Source organism: Melopsittacus undulatus, chromosome 5 (genome assembly GCF_012275295.1).
Source record: "Melopsittacus undulatus isolate bMelUnd1 chromosome 5, bMelUnd1.mat.Z, whole genome shotgun sequence".
In the NCBI taxonomy this organism is placed as follows: Eukaryota; Metazoa; Chordata; class Aves; order Psittaciformes; family Psittaculidae; genus Melopsittacus; species Melopsittacus undulatus.
In genome coordinates, this window is record NC_047531.1 from 26,936,980 (window position 1) to 26,958,176 (window position 21,197).

Below are 21,197 nucleotides of genomic sequence, written 5' to 3' on the forward strand. Positions count from 1 at the left end.
CAGACTCAAACCACAAATTAAATTAAGCCTGTATTCCCAATTTTTTGCCGTTAAAGCTGTCAAGGTTTCCATTAAATCAATATTATTTCTAGACACCTCAAATCAATTACAATGAAAGTCCTGAACATGAAGTATTTCACAAGCATTCATTTACCAAAGATTCAATATTGTGCCTATTGCAGAATCAGTGTTTTCTTGCCTAACTAAATGGAAGAAAACCAGGGAATTAAAAAATCAATTTTGGAGGACATGATGGGAAAACAGACTGATTAATGATGAAATCTTCTCTTCCCCCTTCCCTCATAATCTGCCAACTGTACTGCAACTGATATGTAGTAGTATTAAATGAGATAAATGAAGGGAGAGAGAAACCAAGAGAATGAGTCTGAGTCTCAGCCTCCTAGTCATGTTTATAAAACTGTATAGGTTGCAGAAAGGTAACATTTTATACAAGTACTTCTACAGTTTTCCCTGGCATGTACACACAAATAACGGTATGAATCACTAAACAAGATTCTATATGAAAAAATCAAACAATAAGTATTGATGCTCTGCTCATACTTTAAAGCACAGAGCATTCTGCTGAATCATATTCTATTTATATAAAAGAGCAGAAAAAAATCTTGAACTGTAATTATCACCATAGGTCTTCTTTGACTTGCAGTTACAGAGATATATACAAAATATCAGTAAGAACAACTAAGTATTATTTGTAATCAAAATTTTTATTATTTGTCTACAGAATGTAAATCACAGAATCACAGAATCCCGAGGGTTGGAAGGGACCTCAAAAGATCATCTAGTCCAACCCCCCTGCAAGAGCAGGGTAACCTAGAGTACATCACACAGGAACTTGTCCAGGCAGGCCTTGAATATCTCCAACGTAGGAGACTCCACAACCCCCCTGGGCAACCTGTTCCAGTGCTCTGTCACTCTTAAAGTAAAGAAGTTCTTCCTGATGTTAACGTGGAGCCTCCTATGCTCCAATTTACACCCATTGCCCCTTGTCCTACCACTGGATATCACTGAAAAAAGCCTAGCTCCATCATCCTGACACCCACCCTTTACATATTTGTAAACACTGATGAGGTCACCCCTCAGCCTCCTCTCCTCCAAGCTAAAGAGATGCAGCTCCCTCAGCCTCTCCTCATAACGGAGGTGTTCCACTCCCTTCATCATCTTTGTGGCTCTGCGCTCGACTCTTTCAAGCAATTCCCTGTCCTTCTTGAACTGAGGGGCCCAGAACTGGATGCAATATTCCAGATGCGGCCTCACCAAGGCAGAGTAGAGGGGGAGGAGAACCTCTCTTGCCCTACTAACCACACCCTTTCTAATGCACCCTAGGATGCCATTTGCCTTCTTGGCCACAAGGGCACATTGCTGGCTCATGGTCATCCTCCTATCCACCAGGACCCCCAGGTCCCTTTCCCCTTCACTCCTTTCCTTGGGTCAGCCCCCAACCTGTACTGGTACATGGGTTTGTTCTTCCCCAGATGCAAGACTCTACACTTGCCCTTGTTGAATTTCATCAAGTTTCTCCCTGCCCAACTCTCCAGCCTGTCCAGGTCTCGCTGAATGGCAACACAGCCTTCTGGTGTGTCAGCCACTCCTCCCAGTTTAGTGTCATCAGTGAACTTGCTGAGGGTACACTCAGTTCCCTCATCCAGGTTGTTGATGAAGACATTAAACAGCACTGGTCCCAGCACCGACCCCTGAGGGACTCCACTAGTCACAGACCTCCAGATAGATTCTGTGCCATTGACCACAACTCTCTGCCTTCTTCCTTTTAACCAGTTCTTGATCCACCTCACTACCTGATCGTCAAGCCCACACTTCCTTAGCTTATCTATGAGAATGCTGTGGGAGACAGTATCAAATGCCTTACTGAAATAAAGAAAAACCACATCTACCGCTCTACCATCATCCCTCCACCTAGTCACTTCCTCATAGAAGGCTATAAGGTTGGTCAAACATGACTTCCCCCTCATAAAACCATGTTGGCTGTTCTTAATAACCCCCTCATCCTTGATATGCCTAGAGATGGAGTCAAGAATAAGTTGTTTCATCACTTTTCCAGGGACGGAGGTAAGGCTGACTGGTCTATAATTACCTGGGTCCTCCTTCTTGCCTTTCTTATAGACTGGTGTGACATTTGCCATCTTTCAATCCTCAGGCACCTCTCCTGTTTCCCACTATTTCCCAAAGATTATAATTAGGTTTATTAACTTGTAACATCTCAGTGAGAAATGCGTTAAATCTCTCTAAAAAGATTACAAATGCATCCACCATATCTTTTTCTTTCCAAATTTAGATATAAAACTTAATTCTTCAGTTCCTTATACATACTCTTCTTGTAGAGATGAATATTGAATGAATGTGGATAAGATGGTTGTGGCAAATATGTACAACATGCTTCACAAAACACCAGAGGTAAAACTGTTTCTTCGTGCATTTGTGCATGCATATACTTCATTCAGTACAAATTTCTGGTAAACATGGATGGATGGCCATTTTCTGCTTCTGTTAAAAGTCCACAACAGGCACACAGAAGTGCCACTGCTGGGAACAGTCAAAGCCCTATATTGCTACGGCCAAAATACAACACGGAGCTCTTTTTCATTTCACCTGAAGCCTGGCTGAAGACTGGCACAAAAATAGTAACATTTTTCTTCACAGGTAATCAATACTTTAAAATACATGTGGGACGTACATTCAGACAGTATGCCTCAAAAATCCATACTAAGTGCCTAGTAACATGTAACAAAGTATTTTCATATATCATAGAGAAGAACTATGTTCTGGCAGGGAGGTTAAGAGCCTGAGGAATTCCTGAGATTCAACCTACGCATGCTCTAGGGTAAGCCATGCGATGCTTCTGTCTCTACTTCCCTTTTGGGAAAATGACAATAAATGAGAAATTGAACGTGTTATAAATTTTACATAATTAGTATTGAAAAAATACCTTTGAAAGGGAAAGGCTCTAAATAAATGCCAATATTAAATACACCAAAGGTCAGTGTAATCACAAGAACTAAACAAGCATTTTACTAATTTTACAGTATCTAGGTAATTCCCTTTCAGTTAATCCAACTTTCACTGGCTGATCAGAGGTCATTACTCAATCTCAGTGTTTTAGTACTAACACCGATTCCAACATTTTAAGTGAAGTTCCATGACTTAACTTACATCAGTAACTGCAGGTTTTATGTAGCAAAGGACAGCCTCTAAAATGAGGAAACTATACATCTCTTTACAGGTATTACTCAGAGTCATCATATGCAAAGTACATACACAAATTGTTAGTGAGTTACATTGAGACTGTGAAAACAAGAAAGGTTTGTTGCCAATCACATACCCGCCTTTAATATAGTCAAGGAATGAAACTTCTGTTTCAATTAGGAAGGAAAGCAATGTTACCTGAAAGCAAATAAAAGAGAGTCAGACATGAATTGTCATTTCCCAGTTGAACAAGTAGAGACATAAGCACAATGTTTTTGGAGCTCTGTCCTTATGACAAAATTTCCTACAATATTAAGGAATAAAGAAGATTAAAAAAAAATTGAACCATTTCAATAGGCAGTCCCTGAAAGGCAAATTTGGAAGTCTACTACAATTGTTTGCTGTTGAGTTTTTAAGCCACATTTAAGGTATAGAAGATTGCGTTCCACAGCAGTTTACCACATGCACATCTTCTGATCACACGGGCAGTGGTCTAAACGTGTTACTGGCATTTTCAGCACTTGAGCCCCAGAAGTATAAACTCAAATGGAAAAGATCCAGTATTTAAGATCTTCATATACTGCACATCATTTATTAAACGAAGAATTTAAATTAGTTTTGTTTCATCCACAAAGTGACACAAAACTCATAAGCGCACAGGCAGTCAATGAAAACTGCCTAAGTAATTAATCAAAGCAAATTCACTGATAATGACACATGGAATAAAAGTTGTGAAAGTTTGTCATGAAATTTGATTTGCCTCCAATTACAGCAAAATATAAAACCTGAAAAAATCTTATGTTGTAAATTTGGACTCAGAATGAGATTACAGGTAGCAATTCTGCTTTCCATCCTACTTTCTTTGTCACAGGTTCTCTGTGAGTCTTAGTGACTTGCAAAGTTTAAAACCATCAAATTACCCTTCTAGATGAGAACAGACGACCATATATATAGTTATATATATATATGGTTTCACCAGACTATCAGTAGCATAGTCTTGCATATAAGATTGAAATTTTTATGTGATTTCTCACTGGACACAGTCATTTTAATGGTTCATTTGTAATTACAGTTGGCCATCTTGTTCTTAACTAGTTACAGAAAATGTTTTCAGTGAATCTGATTTTAAATGGTAAAAAATGGAAACAAACAACACCCTTTCAAGTTGGCCAAAGTGTTTACTTCCATACAGACAATACCAGTGTTCCAAGTTTTATATGGTGATTCTACATTTCACTGCTTGGCATTGTTCAAAACTAATAATGTATAAACTAAACATTTCTGCTTAGTATGTCATTTTGGCTGTCTGAATTTAAAATGACCCCTTAAGTAATAATTAATTGATATGGTTACTGTATGTACACTGTCCTTAAAAGCAGCAGTGAGAGAACAGTCAGTGATAGACATTCACTTTACTTAAAGTTCTCAAAAGCCAGCTCCTATTAGAGAGAATAATGATGGTGCCTGGTTTGAAAATTTAGAAAACTGTAGGACAAGGAATATCTTGGATTAATGATGGGAAGAGAAAAAAAACCTGCAAGCAAACACATAGGAAAGTGACAATTTGGAGAAGCAGAAGGGAAGCCTGAAGGACTAACAGAAGTTTGGGCAAATGGATGCAAAAAGGACTTGATAAAGAAAAGAAATTACAAAACCAACAGAACATTGATAGAGAAGGAAAGAGCAAAGAAAATTGCTAACTACTGTTTACTGGAAATTTCCATGTAATTTGAGACAAAGGTTAACAAGACACAGTTGATTCTGTCTGCGCAAATGTGACTAAAATGTGTTTTTTCAAATGCAGATACATATGAAGGTGTTAAAATACTTCAAACCAAATTCAACAGGAAAATTGAACATCTAAATGCATTTTTTGTTTTCTTGTACCCTAAGCCAGATTTCATACCATTCTGAGTACACTTACTTTTAGTATTGATTTAAAATAGCAATTTTTCATAAGTTTCTGACTCACTGATTTAGCATAACAGAACTTTAAACACACTAAAATGTAGCAAAAGGAATATGTAAGAAAAAAAGTTACCTAATGAATCAGATCTTGAATGGGAACTGTTCATGGACAAGCTGCTTATGCTTATTTTTTACAATTTAAAAGCAGAGGTACAAGGTAACTGTTTATTTTCATACTGATGAACAGACTTATACAAGCTTTGAGAATGACAAAATATTCCTTTTAGGCTAGAGTTCAGAGTGAAAGTAGCCCTACTGAACTGTTCAAGTGGAAACCCCGCCACATGCTGGATGTTTCAAAAACGCTATCTTACATGTGATTAGTTTTGCAATATACAATTCTTCAACATTTATCTTCATTTTTTTAATGATAGTTTGAACTTCATGGATGCCAGAACACGGAAGCTGAGAAACTGGGAATTATTTGTATTGCTAATGGTTCATAAAACAGACTATGGAATATGAACAACGGGACATTAAACCCTCATCCCAAACTGAACTAACAGATCTTCTAACATCAATCTACAAAAACTCCTTGGTAATAAAAAATATTGACTCATTTTGGTTTAGCCATGCTAAGCACATTAGCTTTTACTGATGCTAACTCAGCAGCTAAATTTAAGAAGAAAACTGACTTCTGAAAGTCCACCTATGTTTCAGGTAAATAGTCCAGTAATTTCAGAAATTTGACTGAAATTTTAGTATAATTTATTTTGGAATTCATTGCACACTTGGTCAGAACTTTTATTAGACTCTTTAAATTAAAAAAAATCTGAAATGAATGCTGTATAACAGTAAATAATTTATTGCTGTGGCCTTCACAGAAGCTTCTCTTCTAATCCTGTTAAATTACAAGTCAATTACACTCATTTCAAGATAAAAACATCCAGTAACATAAAACAGATTTACTTACTGTTCCAGAATTAACATACTTTTTCTTTTTTCCTTTTTTCTTTGGATTTATTACCTAGAAACACAGATACAAATATTAAAGCAGTATGATTAATGATTTAACATAAGGTGCTAAGATATTTTTGATGCAGAAAATAGTCTATTTTTAGTGGATTCTAAATACACTAAGCATCCTGTTTACTTAAGCACCTCAATGATGGGATATAAGCATATTTGCAAACCAATGAATTTACCTTCATGGTACCTGCTAGGTAAGCCAGTGCTGTTATTGACTAATAGAGGACCTGCGAAACGGAGGTGACAGTGTTCCTTAAATCTGAGTACTCGGTGAAACACTTCATTGAACTTTCACAAGATTCTGCATTTTTCTGCATGCCTGATTCCAGTGTTTCAGTATACTATGTCACAACTTCTCCATCTCACAATGTACCTCTTCACATTCTGGTCAATCTGTTTCCATCTTCTCAGTATTATCTGAGAAACATGAGAGTTGTTGTTCTGCTCCTAGTTTCTGTATTTGGTGCAACAGGATTTGGCTGACAGAAAGAGCAATTGAGGGGACAGATCATACATGCCTGAATGAAAGCTAGCCAGTAACTTCATGAAAATGGCACAGATCACCACCTTACTAATGTACAGGAGTTGTGGGGGGTCTGTGCACTCCCCATACTCAAGCGTCTTCACAGAACCAATGCCTATGAGATTTCTCACTGTAGTCACCAACAAAAATTGTTTCCCTTCCCATTCAAAGGCAGGTCTCAGTCAGTTTTATTACATACATATTAAAATGTACTCTTGCTTTTTTCAAAATAGTGCATGGAATTTGGAAGCAAAATATTATTTTGTTAATTACATTGATCCATGATCTGCTACATAACCAGGAAACTCAAATCCTTGTGGCTTACTGCCAAGTTTTGGTGTAAGATACTCACAGATGTTCTGTGAATGACAAAGAATGAAAACATTCCCAACTGAAACTTTAGTCACTTAACTGCTGTAAAACATTTCAAGAATTTTGCCTGAAAATGGGAAAAATTGTAATGTATGTCCTCCAAAAATTCTCTCCCCCAAAGCAAAATGATGTTACATTTAAAGATCAAATTCCCTGTGAAACACAATAAGGCAGAAAGAGGTAACTATCATTTGAAGTCTTCCCAAACAGGCTAAATGACAGTGACTCTTTAATTCCAGTATGCCACACAATTATCTATTAAGTGTCCATCACAGCTTTTACTGCCTTACACCTCCATAAACCCTTTAATACTTAGAAAAACCCAGGTAACCCGTTTCTCTTATTAACAGTATGACTGGTAAGCAATGGATTAAATCTTTGCAATGGTGGTTTATTAACAATGTAGCAATTCTTGTTGAACCACAATCTTATGCAGAAAGTGACTCCTGCTGACAACTGCTCAGAAGAGGAAGATGAAGGTAACAGACTGCCTGCCTGCCCTGTGGCCCTTCATTCACAGCTCTTCAGAACCCAGTGGTCAGGCCTGAGTTAGCACCATATTTCTTGCCAGCAGTCAGTAAATGCCAAAAAGGAGATTCATCTGAACTTTCTGCTTCAAGTAACTTGATAATTGGTTGCTTGGGAATTGCTAGGAAATGCACTAGAGCTTGGACTGAAATATCATGGGAAACAAGGCATGTACTTGATCAAAGATGAATTAAGTGACAGCTGATCTCCCTCATGTAATTCCAGGTACTACAATTACTATAATATTGATGTGGGGTTTTTGTGTTGTTTGTTGGTGTTTTTTTTTAATATATTTTGTTTGTTTTGTTTTCTCAAATTTCAGGTAACTATAAATAAACCAAAGTCTCACACCCCTGCAGTAACCTAGGAAGCTACATGAACTCTGACCTTCTAAAAAAACCTCAATTGAAAAGAGCTTACTATAGCAGTGTTTCTAATCTGAAAATATGGGATTCCTACCAATTTCTTCACCTGCCTTGGGTCAGTTTGTAAAGGCAAAACAATTAAGAAAGAATTTGTCCAGTCTCTTTTGTTCTGATATTGCAAAGACAGATCAAGTAGAAGCAACACCGAAGTACAGAGGATTGCAGTGTGGGGAGACAAACATAAGATGCTCAAGAAATGGATGCTATTAATGGGAATGAGATACTGATATTATATTAAAGAAATGGCAAAATTAATTAAGATGTTAGGACACAGTATTCCTGGTAGGGCAGAAGTCATGTCAGTGATACAACAGGAGAGGACATTTTCACAGCATACAGTAATCTGTGTTGCAACACTATCCATAGGAAACCACAGTAACTCTGGGTTGATCTTGGATCTAAATATGAAAAACCCCCATGGCTTTCAGTTACCTTTGTCCTCCTCTGCACAGTAGAACCTTTGATCATTTCTTAAATATAATGCAGTACATAATTGGAGCACCCTATTTCCCTGCCTTGCATTAGTGCTTGCCTAAACCATCCTACATGTGATCACCTATATTAGAAACATGAAATTCTACAAAATACTGAAGTTAAATGGCAGTAGTCCCAGACCAATTAAAGGATAGCTTAAGGACTAACAAAGATCTGTACACCATACAGGAAAAAAAAACCCAGGCTACATCCACGTAGGCCTGCCTTCTCATTATTAGCAAGAATATCATTCCATGAGGAACAAAAAACACAGTTCTGTTCAGAGAGACACTGTGCATGCAAACTGGGTGACACTGGAATTCATGGCACAAATACAGAAACTGACTTAAATACTTCAAAAAGCAAACCAGAAGGAAGTCTTAAGTATTTACTTTGAGGGACATAAGAGGTCTTGAAATAAAACTACCATGATGACCATGACTAATTAGCTGGATTTGTATTACATCTGAATCACCCTTGGGAGAAGCAGAACTTGAAAGAAGTTCCAGTCATGGGATTATGATTGCACCAATGAAGATCATGCAGCCAGGCAGGTCAGGAGTTTTACCAACCTGGACACATGAGTATAAATTCAGGAATAGGCTCTCCTGCCAGAATGGACAAAGAGGGAATAGAAGTTCAGTCATCAAGACAGCTAGTTATGCAACTGCCCCAAAAGCAGCTACAGCCTATATGAATCTACAAGTCACCAAGTGGCATCACATAGCAGAAGCACTTGTATTACCTGCAGTATAATCTGAAGGCAAATTAGCTGCTAATTTGAAAGAGGTCATACTAACAAGACTATGTTAAAGGCAGATTTGGTGGAAAAAGCTGATTTTTTCCTGTTTTTTCAGATGGCACATATGACCATTGCTCATGTTTGGGAGCCTTAGACATTACTTTCCTCTGGGGAAAGTAGGGGTGAGAGGGATATGATCAAAATCTTGACTTCCGTAACACTGGAGATCAAGGATAGAGTCACTAAGAAATACCAAGAAAAATATCCCACACAATGTCCCAGGTAGAAGCTGGGAAGGAATACAGGAAAGAAGAAATGCTTTTAGAGACTTCCTAAACAACAGGGGAAAAAAATACTAGGTGTCTTATTTTTTAATTCAAGTACTATATTTGGTCTGCATTATATAAGCCAAGGGTTGAAACTGCTGATGCAGTAAGAGGACCCATTTTATGCTATCAGAACTCCTCGCGAGCACAATTGCTCTGTGTATGATGACGCTTTTCAAGAGAGGGCTGCTTTTAACTAGAATAATACTTCAGGTAATCAGACCTAGGAAGGAATGGGCATTTGTACTGTGTTGTGATGACAGCAATCTGTTGCATGAGGATAAGAGTCAGGGTCTAAACCCAAAAGACTGAGGCTCCAATAACCAAGGCAAAATGAAGGCAATTTCTAGTAGGATGCACCGTCACCTTTCCTATCTTTCCCTCAGGCACCCTGGCAGATGCTCTGTTTTCCTGGGTTATGTTCATTAGTCAACTGATACAAACATCTTGTAAGTTCATTAGGGGAGACCGTAGACTCTTCAAAGTGAAAGAAAGGAAAACACATCTAAACTCAAAACTGCACCTTTTCTGTATTCAATACTATTTGAACACATATATTTATTATATACTATTATTAATTCTGTCAGGGACAAAAGATTTCATCAAAGGATCTGTCAAGTTATCAGACACATACTGTCTGGAAATGGCAAAAGAAAAAAATGCACACCAAAATAGTCTCTGTATAACACACAGTTCTTTGGGTTCACGACTCTGTGATCTGAAGTACTGAATGTGAACTTCATGTTCAGACTCTTCTAAAGTTCCCCTGTCCCAATTTATAAACACCTTAGGACAATAAATACAGCACAGACTGTACATGCCTACACAGTAGTTTTCCTGTATGAATGCTCATATCCAGAAATGAAAGACAGAAAAAATTAGAACAGAAATGAGAGAGACAACAAAACAGTGAAGGTAAAAATAAAGACAACTCTGCAAATCTCAGTAAGTGAGGCTATAAAAGCCCTACAGTGCGAAACCTACAGATACAGCACTTCATCTTAGAGAAACTGAAAGTATGGGGCACAATGCATACACTTTGCCTATGAGCATGTGTGACATGGAGGGTGCTGAAAACCTTTAACACACATGGCTGGACATGTGCAAATGCAATAACGTGTATCTTCACACAGGAGAACAGAGAAGTGCCTGAAATACACACATTACTCCGATGTGAAAATTGCTGTTCATGAGTCCTTGCAGGGGCTGTATGGCCACACCACTCTAATTAAGCAGACCACTGCTACAAGGAGCTGCTGAGAAAAATTCACAGGAAAAAAGAGGCTTATAAAAGGTGGAAACAAGGACAGGTGGCCTGGGATGAATACAGGGATGTTGTCAGGGTAGTTAGGGACCAAGTTAGGAAAGCTAAGGCCCAATTGGAGCTAAACTTGGCAACGGATGTTAAAGATAATAGGAAGGGGTTTTATAGGTATGTAGCAGCTAAAAAACAGACTAGGGACAATGTAGGCCCCCTCCGGAAACTTTCGGGAGAACTGGCTACACAGGACTTGGAGAAGGCTGAGGTTCTGAATGACTTCTTTGCCTTGGTCTTCACTGGCAAAGGCTCTAACCACAGAACCCAAGTCTTGGAAGGCGGACGCAGGGACTGTGAAAAGCTAAACCTTGGGCCCACTGTACATGAGGATCTGGTTCGAGACCATCTTAAGAACCTGAATGTACACAAGTCCATGGGACCTGATGAAATCCATCCGCGGGTCCTGAAGGAGCTGGCGAATGAAGTTGCAAAGCCACTGGCCATCATATTTGAAAAATCATGGCAGACAGGTGAAGTTCCTGACGACTGGAAAAAGGGAAATATAACCTCCATTTTCAAGAAGGGGAAAATGGATGACCCGGGGAATTACAGACCAGTCAGTCTCACCTCTGTGCCTGGCAAAATCTGGGAGCAGATTCTCTTGGAAGGCATGCTAGGGCACATGAAAAACAACAAGGTGCTTGGTGACAGCCAGCATGGCTTCACTGAGGGGAAATCCTGCCTGACCAATTTGGTGGCCTTCTATGATGGGGCTATGGAACTGATGGACAGGGGTAAAGCAGTTGATGTCATCTACCTGGATTTGGGCAAAGCGCTCGACACTGTCCCACATGACATCCTTGTCTCTAAATTGGAGAGACATCAATTTGATAGGTGGACCACTCGGTAGATAAAGAACTGGCTGAATGGCTGCACGCAAAGAGTTGTGGTCAATGGCTCAATGTCCAGCTGGAGACCAGTAATGAGTGGTGACCTTCAGGGATTGGTGTTGGAACCGGTCTTGTTCAACATCTTTGTCAGTGACATGGACAGTGGAATTGAGTGCGCCCTCAGCAAGTTTGCCGATGACACCAAGCTGTGTGGTTCGGCTGATACACTGGAGGGAAGGAATGCCATTCAGAGGGACCTTCACTCACTTGGGAGGTGGGCTGATGCCAACCTCATGAAGTTTAACCATGCCAAGTGCAAGGTCCTACACCTGGATCGGAGCAATTCCAGGCACAGCTACAGGTTGGGCAAAAAAGAAATTCATGGTAGTCCTGCAGAGAAGGACTTGGGGGTGTTAGTCAATGAGAAAATGAACATGAGCCAGCTTCAGTGTGCGCTTACAGCCCAGAAAGCCAACTGCATCCTGGGCTGCATCAAGAGGAGTGTGACCAGCAGGCGAAGGAGGTGATCCTGCCCCTCTACTCTGCTCTCGTCAGACCTCACTTGGAGTATTGTGTGCAGTTCTGGTGTCCTCAACATAAAAAGGACGTGGAACTGTTAGAACAAGTCCAGAGGAGGGCCATGAGGATGATCAGGGGACTGGAGCACCTCCCGTATGAAGACAGGCTGAGAAAGTTGGGGCTGTTTAGCCTGGAGAAGAGAAGGCTGCATGGAGACCTCATAGCAGCCTTCCAGTATCTGAAGGTGGCCTACAGGGATGCTGGGGAGGGACTCTTCATTAGGGACTGTAGTGATAGAACAAGGGGTAACAGATTAAAACTTAAACGGGGGAAGTTTAGATTGGATCTAAGGAAGAAATTCTTTACTGTGAGGGTGGTGAGGCACTGGAATGTGTTGCCCAGGGGAGCTGTGAATGCTCCATCCCTGGCAGTGTTCAAGACCAGGCTGAATGAAGCCTTGAGTGATATTGTTTAGTCTGAGGTGTCCCTGCCCATGGCAGGGGGGTTGGAACTTGATGATCTTGAGGTCCTTTCCAATCCTAACTATTCTGTGATTCTATGATTCTAAAACACCATCACTACATCAGTATCATGAGACAGCTGAGGGGTTTTGTGTAAATGCATCAAGAATGTCTATCATCAGAACAGTGAATTATATGCTTAGGTACTAAGCACTAGTTGTGTGCTAAGTGCTAGCGTACTGCTGAGTGAAAAAGAAACAGTAAAGGGAAACACAGTGTTTGACATACATACTCCTACAGATAAGAGGTGGAACTTGAAACAATGCACATTGTTTTACCATGGGAAAGAAAACAATTCCTTTCACAGGAATTCTGGAAGACAACTCCAACAACACAGTGCAATAGAGTGCAGACACTTAACACAGTATGTGCCAGTGAGTGTACACAGCACAGAGCAGACTTCCTACCTCTGGTCCTAAAAGAAGGATAATCATGTCATGTCAGCACCAGGACTGATCATTAGTAACACAACCTAGGCAGAACTTACTAGCTCAGATGCAGCATAACTCCAATTCACCTGTACTGCTTTTAGCTGGAGAGCACATTCACAGTGTTTGAAGTTAAGGTGCTACACACTGTTACCTACTGAAGACAACGCTGAAGTGATCCAAGTTACGCATAAGATTAACGGGGCTCAAAATTAAAATGAAATTTCTTGGATGTATAAAAAACTGGAGTTTAACACTGCAGAACGTAACCTGGCACTTCCCAGTAACAAAATAAATTTTAATTCTCTTCCTCCCATTGCCTCCCTTTATTTAACACATTTTGAAATTTCATGATACACTTCTCATTCTAGACTAAGATTTCTCTGGAATATTAATTTTAAAATTAAGTTTTTAATGCAGGAGTCTTAATGATTTTTTTTTCCACTCAATTTTTTTTGTGCCCCAAAAACAGAAAGATGCCAAAAATGAGTCCCTTTATGACACTTCAAGTTTATGCATCTTAATTTTTATTTCCACAAACTCAGTGGTTGATTCTGAGAGTAAATTACAGCACATTTTGATGCTCAATAAGGTTTGATCTTGGAAAGTTTACTTTTTGGAAAATCCCAATAATCTCAACCTAAATTAAGAAATGAGTCTTAAACTGGGGATTTATTAGACCCAAAATAAACAAGCCTGCACAATAAAACTCTGCGACTGAATTGACAACTTCCTGTCAATCCCAGTAGCTGGCAGATGCATGAATCCTAAATCAGAAGAGTGATAACAAAGGTGGTAACTGACCACAAGAAAAACCCTGCCAACAAATAAGGTAAATTCTCTATCACTTGTAAGCCCTGCGTTAAAACTCTAAAGATTCTAAAGTCTGCACTTAAGATGAAAGGCATTGTGACTGCATTTGCTGTAGGAATTGCCAGATATTCCTCAGATAGGATAAAGCAACATACAACACATGTAACAGTTGGCAAAAGAAATAAATGACAAATTGTTCATATGCAAGTGAGGGTAACCCGGTATTTACTCCAAGCATACCAACCCAGCTGCCTGAAGTGCTCTTCTTGCTCTATCACAGCCCAGGATGCATGCACACATATGCAAACATACCTATTTGTCTCTAAATCTTTTTATGAAACAACACTTTTAGATTCTCTGCTATTGTTTATAAAAGGGAAATGTGGAAAAATTCCAAAGTTTGATATTTGTAAGAACTACGCAACTTTAATCAATTTCCCATGAAAACATTCGGAGTGTTCTCATTTATTTCCTGATGCTCACAGTACTTACCTCATAGACGTTGAACTGAGATTGCCCCCTCGACAATTCTCTGTAACTTGTTGTGAATTCTCCAATGAAATCATGGCTGTATAAAGCAAAAGTTTACAAATCAAATGCACTGTAAAAATCATGTATTACAGCTAGTTACAAAAGAGAGGACAGCCAATATGAACTGGCAAAGAAAGGAGCAATGGCAAAAGATACAATTTGCTTCAAAATCTTTATTTCTTCCTCTGTTGTGTGTTCACTCTATTAGTAATAAAAATTTATAGATGAGAAGCTTAAACTTTCTGATGGCTTCTTAACTTAGCTGCACAATGAGGACTAGGTTGTAAATTAGTCACCTGACCCCAATATAACCTTATAGACTCTGAAAACCAAAGCAGGTTATCAAAAACTATCATCATTTTCTCACTGGATGATCACTGGCACCACAGTAAGAGAAAGGGAGGTATTATGAGTGTGAGAGGAGTAACTTGAACCAGGAAAGACCATCCCTACCAACTTGTGCAATGTGATACTCAACAGTACTTTTAAGAGGAAGACCCTCTGGGAAAAGCAATCCACTGAGGCTAGTCACCTTACAGCATTAGACACCATTGGAAAGCAGATCTTAAACTAACACTAAAGCAGTGGTTACCAAGCTTCTTTCAAAATTCTATTCCTTCTAGAAAAATACATTCAACAACTCTGTGCTGTCACCTGGATTTTTAAAATTCATTTGTCAACTCTTAATGAGTGGATGTCATGCTGGAAAAGAAGAGGAAAATGCATGACCCGGGGAATTACAGACCAGTCAGTCTCACCTCTGTGCCTGGCAAAATCTGGGAGCAGATTCTCTTGGAAGGCATGCTAGGGCACATGAAAAACAACAAGGTGCTTGGTGACAGCCAGCATGGCTTCACTAAGGGGAAATCCTGCCTGACCAGTTTGGTGGCCTTCTATGATGGGGCTATGGAACTGATGGACAGGGGTAAAGCAGTTGATGTCATCTACCTGGACTTGTGCAAAGCATTCGACACTGTCCCACATGACATCCTTGTCTCTAAATTGGAGAGACATCAATTTGATAGGTGGACCACTCGGTAGATAAAGAACTGGCTGAATGGCTGCACGCAAAGAGTTGTGGTCAATGGCTCAATGTCCAGCTGGAGACCAGTAATGAGTGGTGACCTTCAGGGATTGGTGTTGGAACCGGTCTTGTTCAACATCTTTGTCAGTGACATGGACAGTGGAATTGAGTGCGCCCTCAGCAAGTTTGCCGATGACACCAAGCTGTGTGGTTCGGCTGATACACTGGAGGGAAGGAATGCCATTCAGAGGGACCTTCACTCACTTGGGAGGTGGGCTGATGCCAACCTCATGAAGTTTAACCATGCCAAGTGCAAGGTCCTACACCTGGATCGGAGCAATTCCAGGCACAGCTACAGATTGGGCAAAAAAGAAATTCATGGTAGTCCTGCAGAGAAGGACTTGGGGGTGTTAGTCAATGAGAAAATGAACATGAGCCAGCTTCAGTGTGAACTTGCAGCCCAGAAAGCCAACCGTATCCTGGGCTGCATCAAGAGGAGTGTGACCAGCACGTCGAAGGAGGTGATTCTGCCTCTCTACTCTGCTCTCATGAGACCTCACTTGGAGTATTGTGTGCAGTTCTGGTGTCTTCAACATAAAAAGGACATGGAACTGTTGGAACAAGTCCAGAGGAGGCCACGAGGATGATCAGGGGACTGGAGCACCTCCTGTATGAAGACAGGCTGAGAAAGTTGGGGCTGTTTAGCCTGGAGAAGAGAAGGCTGCGTGGAGACCTCATAGCAGCCTTCAGTATCTGAAGGGGGCCTACAGGGATGCTGCGGAGGGACTATTCATTAGGGACTGTAGTGATAGGACAAGGGGTAATGGGTTGAAACTTAAACAGCAGAGGTTTAGACTGGATATAAGGAAGAAATTCTTTACTGTGAGGGTGGTGAGGTACAGGAATGGGTTGCCCAGGGAGGTAGTGAATGCTCCATCCCTGGCAGTGTTCAAGACCAGGTTGGATGAAGCCTTGGGTGATATGGTTTAGTGTGAGGTGTCCCTGTCCATGGCAGGGGGGTTGGAACTAGATGATCTTGAGGTCCTTTCAAACCCTAACTATTCTATGATTCTATGAAAACAGCCACTGTGAGCAGGATGGCCAAGGAAGTGAAGTAGCAGATGAAGCATTGCTGAGTCAGGTGGCTGAGTAAGAGGCCAGGAAGCTTGGGCACAGAAACCACAAGTGACTGACTGAACTCTTACCTCAGACAGGTACCTGGAATGGAAGCAGCTGTAGGGGTGAGTGCCTAACAGATGGCTACACAACTCCCAGCATTCACAAGACCTGTTCTCATTCTCCACTCTTCCAGATGTTCTTTCCTCACTGCTGCTCCAACTCTCATTCACCCCAATCCCACCTTATGACTTTGTTACTTGTAAAATTTGTTTTTAAGAAATACAGCACACTTCTAATTAAGCTATAAATATTAAAATCAAATTTAAATAAATCTGAATGTTACAAGAAGAGGAATAATGGAAACAATCCACAGCAACATTAATTTTTTCTTCATTTATTCATAATGAAATGATATGAAAAAAACCAAACTCCAAATATAAATCCCATGATACCAGCATGAACTCACAAAACATGCAAACCAAAGAATTCAAAGGTCCAGTCATCATACCAATGCACATGAAATAAGGCACTTGCAAAGCATCCTGTAAGAGAACCTGAGAAATACCATATGGAGAATATGTTTCTGTTTACTCAGATTCAGAAGGGACCACCTTTCATACAACACTCCCCTTCCAGTTTGAAGATAAGGAAATTGCTTCCAAGACAAAGACTCTCCTTAAGAATCCAGTTTTGAAGGTATCATCTGCTTTGATTAAATGCTTTCCAGATTGCAATGAATATTTAACCAGGGGAACAGAGGAAGTCATTCATACAGGCTACGGCATTTGAGTTGTAAGGCTGTAGCTGTAAGAGATAACATGGTTACCCTTGGGTAACCACGGCACTGGAGAAAAAATCACCTTGGTTAAACAGGAATCTTTCCCTTTTGTAACAGTTCATACTTTAAATTTTAAAGTCAGCTTGTATGTTTCAAAGGCAGAAATTCAAACAATAGCTCAACGACTACCTTTAAACATCCTTTAAGCAAACAGAAGAAACAAGCAATTCCAGACAGGGCTAACTCTGGGAAAAAAAATCCATCTTAATGCTTACAAGTGGTTGTTTAATTCTACGAGACACTGGAAAGCATCCTTTCCTTGCAGCAATATGCACAGACTGACAAGAACTGAGCTACAAAGACATAATTCCTCTGAGTAACCACAGTAAAAAGGTATGGGCATATATAACCAGTCTGAGAGTTCTCTGCACTTCAAAGATAATCAGCCTGGATCTTAACACTCAGTATTCAGATGGTTGTATGTCCCTGCACTAGGTTGGTGCTGAAAGACGGGTGTCTGTTTGACAGCATTTGCCTTCGCCATTAAGAAAAAAAGGCACAGACCCCTCCTGATATTCATAATCACATTTCCCCAAATGGATATCCTTATTAGTCTCTGGATTGAGAATCCAAAGATGATCTTTTTGCCTTCCTAACACCAAATATTCCTAGACTGGAAGACTTTTGTCCATGAGTGACATATCAGAATACTTAATCAGAGACTATTAGCACATAATCACTTGATCCCCATCTTCCTAAATGTTCACATTTGAGACTGTGCTTTGAAGTGCTGAAAATCACTTTTGGAATTGCATTCACTTATGATTTATTTATTTTTTTAATCCTCTAAAGGAAAAAAAACCAAACCAGCAATGGAGGAAAGGCAAATAATCACCAGAAATACGTCAATGAGTAGGGGAAGAGTGCAATAAGTTAAAAAATTAGCTATTTAGCTGGAGAAGGAGGATGAGGACGGAGAACAAGAAATAAGGTGAGAAAGCTGAGAATCTGAGATTTACAGTCCCTCCTGCAGTGTTTAGATTCTCAGATGAATGTTTTGATGGCCCCAGGTTATCATGGTAATATTTACAGTTTTAAAACTCCAGAAAAACACTCTTCTGTGTAACGGATCATAAACATCAAGCCTGCAAAATGGCTTTTGCACCATGTATGTAAGTAGCAATTTCTCTGAAATTAAGTGAAAATGCCTTCAGACATAAATAAAAACATCACAGTATTGTCCATGTGCCAATGTGAAGCTGCACATCATCCTGTTCTTTCCTTCTGCAAAACCTGTCTGCATGTACCTTCCTGATAGGAACACTCCAGAAAAAAAAAAGTCTCTCTGTTTCACACAAGTGGTCTTGTCCAAAATAAAACAACTTTTGTGGTTTCTTACAGTATCGGACATTTTGGATTTGTCACAGCTCTTAGAAGCAATAAAAGGGATCATCTAGAACAAGTGGTTCACATTTTGACAATTCTTGTGCAAAAACTACTTTGAGACAAAGAAATGTTTACCAATTGTGCTAATGTTACAAAGGCCCTATATTACTATTACTAAAGAAAGTTTTAAGTGATGTTTGAATAAATGAGAGCTAGGATATACAATTACTCTTAACAATGTAATTCATGAACATGACAGTAAGAAGCTCAACACAAAGCACCCTGGAATCACTTTTTCAAAGCACAGATACCACAGAATGGGGAAAAAGCAAACAATCCCTGCAAGTCAGGACTTGAGGTCAGTCAAGTCAAGATTCAGAAATCAAGTATATGTACAGCAATGCTGCCTTACTGACTGCAGAACAACCTGCAATACTCAGCATAAATTGCTTTGCTATCTAGCAGGCTCTCTGATGACCTTTCAAAGCTTGTTTCTGCCCCCTCTGCACATCTCTGGAGCAAATAAATTCAGCATAACAAGGTGATTAGTGCAACAACAGCTTATAAACAGGCCATCAAAAATGGAAATTAACATAAACTAAGTAACAGCAGCACTGTACAAAAAATTGATAGACTAATTCTTGAGAGGGATTCACTTCAGATGTATTTGGCAATGCCAAAGTTAAATTAGGCACTTAGGTTCTTTGCTACGATCACTAGTAAGTCAGAGGCTCTAATGAACTGGCAATTTATTCCAGTTAGGATGGATTCAATCAGACCATTTTTCCCTGTAAGCTACTGAAGTAGCTTAAATGATTAGTCCAATCTAGTTGTCTGATTTTTACATTGTCTGAAGTTACATGAGACGAGCGCTGTCTCATCTTTCTGAGGAACTGAACATGTAAGATGTCAGTGTCTTGCCTACTTCTAAATGCAAACAGGTAGAAAGAAAAAGGCAAAAAAAGTCGCACAGTCAGAGTACGAAGGAGTACATGTGAATAAGTATCCTTCACTTTTTGGGTTTTTTAGATATTGATATTATAGGTATTCAGAGTGGGAGGTAAGCAAAAACAGGTAATACTTCAAACTGTCTGGGAGAGTGTAGAGGCTAACAACTGCCTAAATTGCACAGTATGTTGAAGATTTCACTCAGAATTGCAGCTACATAATACTATTTGTCAGATTTCTTCATTTTCTTTTTAATCATACTTCAGATTGTGATTTTGGATGAAATGAGACAGCACATGGAATTTGATACTTTAATAATAAATAATCTTTGCTTTTTATTAAATTGGTAATATAATTCAATTTTTATTGTTACATTATTAAAAATATTGCAGTTTATACATTAATGTATATCACATTTTTTAAGGATTTAGCAAATCTAAGTGAGGAATGAAGGATGTTAATAGAAATTCATCATTACAGTGATGAAGTGATTTTTTGCTAATATAGCTTTGTTAATTTAAATCCTTGTATTTTTAATTGCCAAATATGTTATTTTGTCTCTCCAGGGAGTATCTAATCAAGAAGGATAAACTTGCATTAGAGGTATTTATAGAAGGTATAAATGTGAGAAGAATGCTTATAAACCAACAGGCTTCATGATGGAACCAAGAAAACAAAGGTATAAGTTGAGAAAGCTGAAACTGGTTTTTGATCTTGTCAGCAAGGAAATGTATGGCAGCACATGATAAATTTTCCTATTATGATTACAAGATCTGTTGGGCCACAGAAGTATCATTAGCTGTAACACTAGAAGCAAATTGCATTAGTAGTATTAAAGATATTACTGTGTAATAAATAATATACTCTGAAAAATACAAACAGAAATGCATATCCATATAGTAAAAATGTAAATTAAGATTCATAGGATATATTTAAGACAGGCCAACTGAAAGATAAATAGAAATCAATATATTCTTTTATTGCACGCAAGTTCTAGTATCATGATTTATGAGTAAAGTTTCTAACCAAAGTATTAAGAGACAAGTTCAAACATTTTTAAATGGTATCCATCCAGTCTGATAAAAAAATAATTCTATCTAGTTTGTCAAAGTAAAGGCAATTTGAAAGCCTAATTTCTTCAGAAAAAAGGCACACTCAGTACACATAGCAAGCTTGAATAATAACAGAGTGCCTTTCTCGAAATTATCAACAGAAATGCCAAGTATATTCTACCATCCTCTTTCTAGCAATGGAGTGATTTAAAACCCAGGTCTTTCAACTCTAGAGTTTAGAACCACATTTTGATGAAGACAGGCATGGAAATGAACATTCAAACCCAATCTGAAATGATAATTAATAGGTAGTTTCCACATTGCAATATCTAAGCAACCATGAAAGAGCAACTGCAGGCTTATGCATTTTATCATACTGGAAAA

The 21,197-nt window shown here is 39.1% G+C and overlaps 1 protein-coding gene across 4 annotated transcripts in view; it reads right to left on the bottom strand.

Moving 5' to 3' along the window:
- CPNE8 (copine 8) overlaps window positions 1-21,197 on the bottom strand; it is a 97,784-nt gene that overhangs the window by 21,099 nt on the left and 55,488 nt on the right. For 2 of the 4 annotated variants that reach the window (XM_005148418.3, XM_034063215.1), the window contains exons 11-13: window positions 14,468-14,543; window positions 6,101-6,154; window positions 3,356-3,417 (exon numbers count right to left, since the gene is read on the bottom strand). In XM_005148418.3, coding sequence (XP_005148475.1) covers window positions 3,356-3,417; window positions 6,101-6,154; window positions 14,468-14,543 — 192 coding nt within the window. Of the gene's footprint in view, window positions 1-3,355; window positions 3,418-6,100; window positions 6,155-14,467; window positions 14,544-21,197 lie in introns of those variants that run through there. The other 2 variants (XM_031048337.2, XM_034063216.1) reach the window with 2 other exon arrangements.